The 13,089-nt window shown below is 36.2% G+C and overlaps 1 protein-coding gene across 1 annotated transcript; it reads right to left on the bottom strand.

Annotated features, from left to right (window-relative positions):
- Positions 1-3,337: 3,337 nt before the first annotated feature.
- Positions 3,338-10,189, bottom strand: olfcd1 (olfactory receptor C family, d1). The gene is made up of 6 exons (XM_087293262.1): positions 8,031-10,189; positions 7,673-7,961; positions 6,040-6,828; positions 5,740-5,967; positions 5,108-5,231; positions 3,338-4,991 (listed from the first exon to the last, which is right to left on the bottom strand). The coding sequence occupies exons 1-6, from the start codon at positions 8,249-8,251 to the stop codon at positions 4,093-4,095; spliced, it is 2,550 nt and encodes an 849-aa protein (XP_087149388.1). The 5' UTR covers positions 8,252-10,189; the 3' UTR covers positions 3,338-4,092.
- Positions 10,190-13,089: the final 2,900 nt, after the last annotated feature.

Here is a 13,089-nt window from a genome sequence, read left to right as displayed (position 1 = left end):
TAATTCTTAACAAACAAAAATGGCACTGGTACCATTTTAAAAGTATTGAATTAGCACCGGCCTTAAATAACCTCAAATGATACCCAACCCTACATTTGCATTCATTAAATACAGCAAAGAGACGAATACAGTAGGGTTGGGCATCTAAGCTATAATGCCGATCCGATACGCATCTCGATACAAAGAATACGATCCGATATATTAGCGATACATTTGTGACATATTGCGATGCGACACGATACGATTCACACCCATATCACGATACAATGCGATATTTCAGCACTAACTAATTAGATCAAGTTTATGAGATGATGTGAAAGAGGATGCTGTGCCATTGAATGAGTTTGATTATTTATTAACCAAGCAAAACCAAGACTTTTTTACAAACTGGCTCTTCTCTCAGAGCCAGAGTGTCAGTTTACAGTAGAGGGCCATTTTAGAACATATAGCACATATTATTTAAGTATTTTCAAGATAAACAGAATGTATAAGTGCAATATATATTAAAAAATATATATATTTGCACTCTTTCAACATAAATAAATTTAGCATTGCACAACAAGAATTGTGATTTAACTTTTCAACTATGAAAACAAGTTTTACAAAGATATTTTGCCACTGATTATTTAAAACTTAAGGTCGTGAACTAGCAGTGTTATGCTACGTTGAAACATCACTGTCACTGTAAACAACAGGCTAATAAAAATATAACAAACCAGCAATCTTCTTGCTGTGAGGTGGTCAAACTACCCACTGTGCCACCGTGACACCCAATTATTTTTATCATTATTATTATTAACATTATTATTATTATTATTAAATAAAAATTAACAGGAGGAGGTGTTTAAAACCTTCGTTCTCCGTGACACTAGGCTGAATATCTTTGCAGATGAACAATGCAATAGCATTCGTTATTGGCGTAGAGCGAGCAGAACTGTTGCGCATGGAAAAAAAACTTTCAATGCTTTTCTCACCACTTTTGGAGCTGGTTAAAGCAGTGCGAAAGCCGGGGATGCAGAAACACTAGAAGATGCTTTCACAACAACACCGTGGCGCCGCTTCAAGTGAGATATCAGATTAGTCGTACTGCCCGCGTATTTTACAGATGCGCGGCACATTTTGCAAATTGCATCTGTCCTGTCATGTCGTCCATCCTTAAATCCATAATGTTGCTTGCCATACTTTAGATTTAAAACTCAGTGGGGAATAAAATGTTTGTTTTGCTTCTCGCGCTTTCTGAGGGCGCTCCACTAGCTTCATCCGCACACCTGATACATTTTGTAGAGTTGTAGTGTGTGCACATCCGCAAATCCGTTGCTAAGGCTTACTTTATGTAGGTCGATTAAATTATGCGCCAAAAACAGGTTGACAACACTTGTTAATAAATAAAAAATACATTCTATATTAAAAATATAAGCTGTATCTCGGAAAAATCGATGCATCTCGCAAAAACCGATGCATCTCGATTTGCTTCCAAAATTTCATTTATCCTCTGCTGCTCAACCGATGCACTCGCATCGTGCACGCGCATGACCGCGTATCGATACATATCGGTTAATCTTCCCATCCCTAGAATACAGTATTCTGCTTCCCTTAAAGATTGTTTTAGTGTAATTCAGTGTAATGACCTGCTTTTACTGCAAATGGAGTTTGTGACTGTAACAATATTTTAGCAAAGCTACAAAAACAAAAACAGATGGCGCACCACATCGTCTATATACAGAGCAGTGGCACTGCCAGGTGTGACAATGTTTTCTGTACTCAATTAAATGCCTAATTCAATCTAATGAGCCCTGACACACAAAATTATTATTTTTTAAATAGCTGCTTGTATGGTCAAAGACAAGATAAGCACACAGTTTGAAAGAGGAACAATGGCTGTGTGTATGAGATACACTTAGAAAATGGAGATGAAGGAAAGATTTCTAGGTTTTGTTGACTGTTCTGAAAGAGTCGATGTGACAGGAATTTATAGACACATATAGCACTTTCTGGACGCTTGTGCAATATACACTTTAGCCACCGTTGCTCTAAGTTTTTTTTTTAAATCCTTGAGAAGCTGTATGCATTTTTCTAATAACCTGGAACTCCCCATGCATACTAGCAGCACCAAAAGGAGCTTAGAGTTAAAGCAGTCAATTAGCGACACAAGATGGGCATGTCCTTGGAAAAACATTGCAGTTGTAAAGAGTCTGATAAAAAGCCCTGCTCTAATTGCTTTCCGAGCTTGGTGAGCCGCCTTTTCGTAGATTTGTTGAGGCATCTCAAACCATCTCAAGAAAGCCACGTTCTATGTGTGTCTTGTGGTTTTACCATGTTCTTATGCATGATCAATGTTTACATTACCTATCATGTGCAAAGTGGGGACATTAGAGCTGTAATTAGGCCATAAAAATTAGGTCCGATAGGCCACGAGTCCGACAGAATTCGGCTTGAGCCCGACATGTACATTTTGATTGACAGCCTTATAAAGCCAAACAATCTGGCATTAAGGCGAAGGTGAAGCTGGATTTTTAAAAGAATAATGCGAACATTAGCCTGTATACTCTGTCTACGTTACAATTTTATAGTTTAATTAATTTTTATTTATAATAAAAAAAATAATAACTTTACTCACCAAGATTAGGCTACATGTTTTTTGTGGAGGAACATTATTGAATCCACTGTAAATGTCTTTAGCGCAGTCCTGCACTCACGATGGTGGGTCCAGCAGCACTGAACACCCTTTCACTGCTGCTGCTACATGCCAAGATGCATAGTTCTGATCTGGCTATTTTTGCAACTTTTGGGTATGATTGTTTGTTCTTCTTTTACCAACCAAGAACATCCATTTAATTTTTCATGACAGCGGTTTCAATGTAGTGAGTGGCCTCATCATCTTCCCTGTCAGCTTGCTGTGCTGTTTAGTGATCTACCGTAATACGCAGTGCATGAGCGACCGCCGAAATACCTTTGCGGCTAGAATGACAGGTTCTTTCTGAACTGGTGGCTAACCTGACTGCAGTCAAAATTTGTTCTTTTTGACTTCTCCGTCATCTTTTGTTTTTACATTTGCAAGGAGGGAATTTCATGTTGTAACAAACGATTTAATTACTTTCTCGCACTAATCGAAATGCATCGCATGATTGTTCATTTACTGCGCAAGCCAAGCCCGGCCCGACTCTGTCTAAAATGATAGAAATTAAACCCGAGAAAGATCTTTAGCTCTAGGGGACATATAATAAAAATGTCTACAATGTATAAAACATTTAATAAAATATTACATTGTTAGCATACACTGAGTAAGCAAAAGGCACATGCTTAACCCAGTTTGCAAACTATTGCGCAATCTGATGCACAGCTTGGTGCTGATTCACTTCGCTTCCTACACAGTAATTGAACTGGAAATATGCTAAATAAGCAATTTTGCTTATAAAATTTTTTAATAAAAAAGCATTTAAACCACAAATCAGTGGACAAATATTTATTTTATCATTACTATACATCTCATGATGGCAGGTGAGGATCTCTGGTACATATCCTATTGTAGGAAATCAGTGAGGTAAGCTAGAACTAGTAAATGCCATTAAACTACATCAACATTTGTTGTTAGCTGTAAAAAGTCAATGTCATTTTTAATCAAGAAGTACATTATGCAGATCCAGTAAATGGCTGTCAAGATGGTTACTGAGACTTCACTGTGCGTAGTGCTGACCCGGCCTATACCGTAGAGTCTGCCACATCCTGTGGAGAACAGAACTAAAGGTTCAGATAATCCTGAAAGAGAGTGCTGCTATAATGCAATTTTATTACTACAATCCTTGGTATTCCGTTAGGCCATGGCTGGCCCAGTTTAAAATATCTTTATACAAAAATCTGCTGAAAATTCTGTTAATTTAATTTCCTGTTTATTGTCATTCATGGGTGTTTTTTATTTACTTATTTATCATGGGACCCTGATCTCTGCTCAACAACTAATATACTAATTTAAAAAAATATTTTAAAAAACATAACATAAACAGTATTTATACATACTGTATGTGTGTGTTGGTGGTTGGGGGTGGTTTGGTAATTCATTTTAAATTTATGGATCAAGAATCAAGGTGCCAAGTTTTAGGACTTTCCCATCATTTGTTTCTTTGTGTTTTTTTCAGGTTTTAGCAAAATAATGTAACATTTTGGGGCAAATATGCAAAATAGTAAACCAAAACTAGAAGCTAAAATAGCAAATAATTGCACAGCAACAGTATATTTTCCAGGAGCACTGACATAAGCTGGGATAAATGTGAGCCAGACAGCACAGAAAATTAGCATGCTGAAAGTGATGAACTTGGCTTCATTGAAGTTATCTGGGAGTTTTCGAGCAAAAAAAGCTAAAACAAAACACAAGGTTGATAACAGGCCAGTATAACCCAGAACAGCCCAGAAACCAAAAGCTGAACCTAAGTTACATTCTAGGATGATCTTTTCTCTGTAATAACTCAAATTTAGAAATGGGAAAGGAGGAGACATTGTTAACCAAAGAACACAGATGATCACCTGTATTAATGTTAAAGAAACTACACTAAGTCTCTGTTGAAGAGGCCCAAACCATTTCATGACATTACTTCCTGGAAGTGTAGCCCTGAATGCCATTAAAACCACTATTGTTTTCCCCAGAACACAGGAAATACAGAGGACAAAAGTGATCCCAAATGCTGTGTGACGCAACATACAGGACCAGTCAGTGGGACGACCAATGAATGTAAGTGAACAGAGAAAACACAGAGTTAATGAGAAGAGCAGCAGGAAGCTCAACTCTGAGTTGTTGGCCCTGACAATAGGTGTTTCTTTATAAAAATAAAACAGAAAAGACACCGTTGCAGTTAATAATACCCCAATGAAGGAGAAAATACAAAGCCCCACACCCATGATTTCTGTATAGGAAAGGAATTCAATGACTTTAAGTACACATCTGTCTTTGCTTTCATTTGACCAGTACTCCAAACCACAAGGAAAACAGTCACTAGAATCTGTGAAAGAATTTCAAGATAAGATTATTCAAGTAGAAAATACATTTCAAATTACTTGACCTAGGTTTACACTTCACCAAACTTTTATGAGAGGTATCTCACAACTACTATTTTACCTGTATAATTACTGATTTCTCCCTCTGCGCATGGGATACAGTCATAACAGCAGATGGGTCTTCCTTTTTGCACAGCTTTTCTTGTTCCAGGGGGACAGCTCTCACTGCACACGGACACAGGCAACTATAACAAAATACATTTTTAGTTGAGCCCCTAGTTAATGATATTCACTTCCACTTGATTTATTTGACAATTGTTGGAATGATTTGTTACAGGTATTACACAACAGAAATTTCATATAGTGTTAGCTAAAATTATTAGAATATTATATTTTCAACAACTAAAATTGCTTTAGGTCAGTTTTTCTAACTTTTGTTGGTCAGTAGGGATATCGGTTTACATTTACAAACATTCTAATTATAATAATCCAGTGACATTTTGTTTGCATCAGACAGTAGTCAGTGCTCCACACAGTTAGGTTTCTTCAAGTCTCTTGGAGATGTTGCCACAGTTCTTCTTAATCACCAAAAGGCAGAAATAGCTGACTTAAAACCATTTTTGTAAGTGGTGAAAATATAAGTGTTTACTGTATATTTGCAGTCATATTGACTTTACTGACTGTTGTTTGATTGTTGTCTTTTTCATAATTCAAACCTTCATCAGTTTGTTAATGTATATAATATTGATGTACTTGTCCACTGTTTCCTGCCCATAACATGGATTCCTGATTGATTTGAAGACGTTGCTCTGAAGGCAGTGAACTGTCATAGATGCCCACAAGTTTAAACTGCAGACTTCCATCCTTAGTAGGCTGCCAGTTCACCAAGTCGTATCTTGCCACTGGATCACCACTTGCATCAAAGAAGATATTCTCATTCGTATTGACAGTGAAGTTCACATCTCTCAAATATTCCAACACCTGGAGAAAAAATGATAGAAAATATACATGAAATCATTGTTAGTTAATTTCGTTATTTTGCTGTAAATATACCTTCTGTGGTGTGGGCAATTGCTTTTTGCTGCTGTTGGTGAAGAATTTGAAGCCTTTTAGAACATTATGCAAAGAATGTGCAACAGCATACACAGCAGTGTATACTTTATTTTCGATTCGTAATTCTGAGAAATCAGTGTATTCATTCTGAAGCTCTGACAGTTTTTCTGAGCCAGTACATCCACCACTGCTGCTGTTCCTGAAAGAGCAAAGAAAAACAGTTTCCCAAAATTCTTTTAAAAGTTCATTGTTTAGCTCTTTATCAGGGTGCACATTCATTAAGAACTCTCGTAGGCCAACAGGTTTGGAATTTGCAATAGCAAAACCCACAGCTCCAGAGAGAAAATGGTATTCCTTTGTTTCTGCAAGATTTCGCGATGTTATCCAGGACTCACTACCGATCCACTGTATCCCTGTAATGTTTTGTTGTGCCATTACTTTCAAAAGGAGGACAAAATCTCCAAATGCCATAAACGCCACCACCACCTTTGTGGTTGCCTTCTTTATTACTTCTATTGTCTTCAGAAACTGTACTTCTGGATCTGTTTTGAATACAGCTTCTGAGTATTCAATACAAATCCCCTCTTGTTTTGCTGCTTCCTCAAATGTTGCAATGCCATTATTACCATAGTCACTGCGGCTTCTGACTGTCCCAACCCAGGTCCAGCCAAAGTGTTTGACAAGTTGAGCCAGTGCTCGGCTTTGGTAATAATCGCTGGGTATTGTTCTAAAAAAGGTTCGAAATCTTTTTCTGTTACTCAGGCATGAACATGTAGCAAAATGACTGACCTGAAGAAAAAGAAAAAACTTATTTATTGGTATTGTTAATCAGATTAAAATTTTTCATATATGAACATTAGCCTTCTGCTGGTATCAGATTTTCTTGTTGCTATTTCTTGCTAAAACTTTTAACAAAATATACAGTAATATCGTTAAAATATAATATTGAAATTAAATTCTTATTGTATATAATTTCAAATGAAATTATTACTCCTCATTAATGCTTTTATTACTATTACCATTACTATTATTAATAATAATAATAGTTATTGTTATAATGGTTTCTGAAGGATCATGTAACTGAAGACTAGAGCAATAAAACTAAAAATTAATCATTAAAATCACATGAATAAAATATTAAATTAAACTACAAACTACTTTTGAACAATTATTTTATAGTGCAGTCACACTTCACAATTTTACAATTTATTCTTTATTTTCCAATTATATAAATGCAGCATAGCTGAGCAGAAGCTTATTTTAAAACATTAAAAAATTGTAAAATGTTTGACCGGTAGCGTACATTTTCATAGTAAAATGTTTTAAATAAATTCAATTGCGAAATAAAATAAATTAAGTAACCTTTACTATATATATATATATATATATATATATATATATATATATATATATATATATATATATATATATATATATATATATATATATTGGTTTACTATAGTCTCATTAAAATCTATAAATACATTTTATTATTAACTTCATTTAATCAAATGATTACGACTTTTGATTTTTAATGCACCACTAAATAGACATTTGCATAGTGGGATGCAGAAGTTTCTCATAAACTGTTATACCACAGATTCAAAAGGAGCATTAAAATAGGAATTCTTACAAGAGGTAAGCTAAATGGACCAACTACTGATGCCAGGCCAATTGTGGGAGATGAGTTTGATTCTCCTACAATAGCATGAACAGCTGGTGGTGTAGAACAAGATGTATCACTCAAAGTCTCTTCATAACCGTTCATCAAAGCCATGCCTGAGAAAATAGCTTGAGCTACTGAGCCACAGGAATCATATATTTTATAGCCCAGTGACGCACCAGGCAACAGAGAGCTGTTATTAATCTCCTCAATGGCAAAAATTAGTGTTTGAACAAATTTAAATTCACGGAGGTTCAAGCTGTAAAAAAAGCAGTTTAGTTACTATAAGCAGAGTCATGTTTGAGTCTAGCCATCATATCACACTTACCCGCCACATGTTGTTTGCTTTGGTTTGGAAGTGAAATTATGGCTCTTCAAAAGAGCACTTTTGTGCAATGAGAAAATTGCCCCAATGTTAATGTTTCTTTCTTCAGAGAGTAGAGGAAGGGCAGGCTGACCAAGAAGTCTGCAGACTTGTGCTAAATTGGGTACACAGATGCCATGTGTCACCAGCACCATTAACAGCAATAACTCAGACTTCTTTGTCATGCTCACATGTACAGTATGCTAGCAGATACCTTTGAAGCAGAACAAGGTTTGTACTGCCTTTTATGGCATCTTAAAATGCCCTTCAGGGTTGGAATCCTACATCATTGACACTAATTATATCTACCAAGAAGACCATGATGCACTTCTATTCCTCAATATTTTACAGGTAGGTGCTCTATTGTATTAGGATCAGGGCCTGTATTTATCTGGCATCAAGTAGCAATTTAGTCTTATGCATCTGTAAGGATGGTTATATTTTTCCATAATATCAAATGCTGAAAACTGCTGTGAAATTCTCTAAGATCAGACGATGAGAACTACTATGCAATAAAACAATAAACTCATTAATCTTCTGAGAGGATCACAAGAAATCCATCTGGATAGCTGACCCACCACCCATCCTAAGGCCCTCTTGTCCAGCCCAAATATATACGGCCTGGGTCATTGAGCAGTTGCTCAGGAATTACCAGATTTTAAGTATATACGGTGAAATGAGGGGTAACGAGGTGGCGCAGTAGGTAGTGGTGTCGCCTCACATCAAGAAGGATGCTGGTTCGAGCCTTGGCTCGGTTAGATGGCATTTCTGTGAGTTTGCATGCTCTCTCCGCGTTCACATGGGTTTCCTCTGGGTGCTCTGGTTTCCCCCACAAGTCCAAAAACATGCGGTACAATTGAATTAGGTAAACTAAAGTGTCCGTATGTGTGTGAATAAGTGTGTATGGATGTTTCCCAGTGATGGGTTGTGGCTGGAAGGACATCTGCTACATAAAACATATGGTGGAGAAGATGGCGGTTCTTTCCTCTATGGCGACCCCAGATTAATAAAGGTACTAAAAGAAAAGAAAATTAATGAATAGTGAAATGATGATGTATGTATATTTACAGAATTTGTAGATTTTAACTTGTCATGCTTGGTATCATTTTAAAGGTCTCAGTGTGAGTGTAAATGTGATCTCAGTTTTATCTCAGTATCATAGACCAAAATAGATGATCTCAGATTTGGATAAATTTTGTCCTCATGGGAGAGGATGTCCTGGATTAGATTTTTTGTCAAGTCTTGTCTTTTTCCTCAGATGGTATTAGGCAAGGGGAAGCAGTAGGTAGTGTTGTTGCCTCACAGCAAGAAAGTCGCTGGTTCGATTTTCGGCTTAGTTGGCATTTCTGTGAGGAGTTTGCATGTTCTCCCTGTGTTCGTGTGGGTTTCCTCCGGGTGCTCCGGTTTGCCCCACAGTCCAAAGACATGCGGTACAGGTGAATTAGTTAAGCTTAATTGTCCATAGTGTATGAGTGTGTGTGTAAATTTGTGTGTGGATGTTTCCCAGAGATGGGTTGCGGCCGGAGGGGCATCTGCTGTGTAAAAATGTGCTGGATAAGTTGGCGGTTCATTCCGCTGTGGCAACCCAAGATTAATAAAGAGACTAAGAAGACAAGAAAATGAATGAATGAATGGTATTAGGCTCAGAGGGTAAAATGCCCAGTTAAAACGTTGAAATATTTTTATTAATTTGAATTTATGACATTTTGGGTATTTAAGGAGAATTGGCAAAACACTCAGGAAAGCATCTGTAATCAGATGAAACTTCCCACACAGTTTCTACATTGTCGGGTATCAGGGCCAGCCCGTGGCATAGGCAGTATAGGCAAATGCTAAGGGCGCAGTACGCACAGGGGGGGCGCCAGAAATGGGGGAAGAAAAAAAAAGTAACTTCCACTATACTCAAAACAAGTTGGTATGACTTCAGAAAAGAATAAGCCCACATTAATTTAACTGCATAGTGCATAGCCTACTAAGTAGTAGTAGTATAATAATAATAAAATCTACTCGCCTAAGATGCCCCCTCCAAATAATTAGACTGTACCTGCTACGGTGTTCATTTTTTTTTTGATGGGTCAACATGCTCAAGATGTCAAAACATCCCAAGCTGTCTAGTGCGCAGGGGAGGCAAAAAAAGAAAAGAAGATGAGGAAAAACACGACAAAGACAGAGGTAATGATACAACAAAGATGATTGTTTTACTGTATCCCTGATCGATATTGCCATTAATTAGCTTGACACATACTCGTCACGTTTAAGTATTTCCCCGTAGTTGCCCCGTATGTTTAAACTTTCTATGATCTCAAATGTTATATAATTGCAAGAGCTGTTCAAGAGAATTGTGCTTTCGCTTTAGTTTGGCTTGAAAGCACGTTTATAAAAATGTCTGCATTCACTTTTTCCCCTTAAAGCTGTGCGTCGATCGACGCAACCCCTAAATCAGTGTATGCATGCAGTCTGACTACTGGACGTGCTCTGTCTGTATGATAAACTGTTCCGCTTCTGTACACGCAATTTAAAGAGGAGCGAAAGTTTGGCATACTTGGGGGATTTAGGTGTGTTTAAACAGTCACATACATTTAATAATATGTAAACATGTTTGTTCTGCTTGTATTATTTTAAACCCAACATTTTTTTTTCTTAAATGAGCACAAACAGTTACTAAACTAATGCTTTCATTAGCCTATAGATCTGTGCATTCTTACAGTTACACCTCTGTTATCAAAAAACAAAATGAGAGATTGCTGCTCTTCACTAAATAACTGTAGTAATGCTAATCAATATTTAAATACAGTAAAAAGTGAATGGGATTTTATAACTTGATTTATTTTCTGTATAGGCCATTGATTTTAATAGGCAAAATATTTGATGCTATTGATAATATTTTCTAATGTTTGCTATGTCTTCTTTTTAAAGCTAATTGCTGTCCCATATTTTTACATCCCAGTGTTGACTGGTATGGCATAACATGGTTTGCTAATCAATAAATAGCTAGCTCTATCTGTTAGATTTAACGTCAGCTTATGTTATGGAAGGGCATGTAATGGAAAATAGTAACAGTAATGTAACTACCCCCATCATTCCTTTCTCAGGCAAATGTGTAAATATTAGATATTTTCAGGAGCATTAGGCGTTATAACGTTAATTGGATTGGCATGGTTATCTGATGTTTTCCCAGCTTGTAGTAGTCAATCAAAATGCTCTTGATTTTAACTATAGTCGTAAGCTTTTGTTGTGTTACAGTTCACAGTGTATAAAGTGCATTTATCAAAAACTTTACATCAGTGTTAAAGTGCACATCATTGTTGTTAAAGCATAGCTTAGCATTACCACATGGTATATTATGCTGCAATTTACTCATTTTTTTGCATTCTGCTAATTAGCAATTCACTGTAATGACAATAAAATTTAAATTGTTACTTATATGAATTACTTATATAATTTTATATCAGAAAACGTACATAGTGTATTATACAGTAGTCTACATCATGCTTGTATCTTTAGGTTTTTCATTTATATTATTTCATCTTATTTTATTTTTGAAATCACGTGTTTATTATTAGACTGGTGTCGCATACTCCTCTTCTGTCTTCAGATGCACTGCTGAGGTTTCTCAGTCCCATCGGTGCAAATCCTTCTTTCTAAGTATTTTGAATGTGCAATTGCTTAATTTAAATAAAATTATGTCCAAGACGAATGTAATGGAAATTCATTTTAGATAAACATGTGTAGTGGAAACTTACAGCAGAAACAGCGGAGCACCTGATGCATGTACAGAATGGGCCTTATAAGGATTTGACCTTGCAAGCAGTACAAACTAGATAGAACAGTGAACATACTTTGCTTCAGTGTCTCATTCTGTAGAAACTGTTGTCAGAATGGGCAGTATTAGGGTTTGACCTTGTAAGCAGTAAAAACCAGATAAAAGGGTGAACACACTTGACTTCAGTGTCTCACTCTGCAGAAACTGTTGTTGCTGTATGACTGTGACCTTCTTTGCAAAGAATAAAACTTTAAAAAGACATTCCGAGTAAGACTTTGTTTCTTGACCACAGAGAGCGCCTCTTTAAAGAAAATTGCCACTACAACGAAGCTATTTAGTTTCTTATGAGTATATGTAATGTACTATGATGTGACGGGGCGCCACCTGAAATCTTGCCTAGGGTGCCAAATTGCTTGGGGCCGGGCCTGTCAGGTATGATGACTCTTTGACAATTGTTTGTTTTAGAAATTGTTTTAATGTTTTATGCTGATCATGTTGTGTAATCATTTTGTACTTTAAATGTGATATTAATCAACATTACTGCCTGGCAAATAAATGTAAAATTTTGTTTAATATCTCCTAAAATCACTTAAATCTAGTAGATTGTTTAGGCTTATGTTTCAGCAACCTATGACTAGGGGTCTGTTCTTTGTAGCTCGCTTAAATGATCTAAGATAAATCTTAATAACTGATCTCTGGCTAATTTGGTTCTTCAAACAAGTTCGTGAATCGGATTAAAATGTCTGGATGAACTGATTTGAGATCGCTGCGTGTGTTGTAAAGGCCAGATCTATCGATCCTCGAAATCATGATCAGCAATGCCACGATTGTCTGACAGCTCAGCAGCGTAATGACATCATCTGAATAATATTCAATTATCCATGTGAGCTAAATTACATAAAATTCATAGGAAACAGTTTGTTAAATATTATACGCAATAACTTTCCACCTTGTTGTGGTCTGCATGCTTGGCCCTTTTATGTGTCAAGAGCAGTTTATTTAGTTTTACAGTTAGAGCGGATTTTCCTTATTATAGTACCCATAGTAGTATTATAGTAGCCGTTTTTTTTTTTTTTTAATTGGTGTAAAGAATAACTGGATGTTTACAAAAGCATTTTGATATTGGTAAAGGTGTCTGCAACTATTATGAAGCATCAAATCACCGTCATATTAACTGTCAAAACATGTTTATGACTACATATGTGTTATGTTATTGCTTTTAAAAAAAAGTCACATATTGTGCATTTCTATTATACACAA

This window comes from Danio rerio, chromosome 18 (genome assembly GCF_052040795.2).
Source record: "Danio rerio strain M-AB ecotype USA chromosome 18, GRCz13ab, whole genome shotgun sequence".
In the NCBI taxonomy this organism is placed as follows: domain Eukaryota; kingdom Metazoa; phylum Chordata; class Actinopteri; order Cypriniformes; family Danionidae; genus Danio; species Danio rerio.
This window is presented reverse-complemented; position numbering and strand designations above follow the sequence as displayed.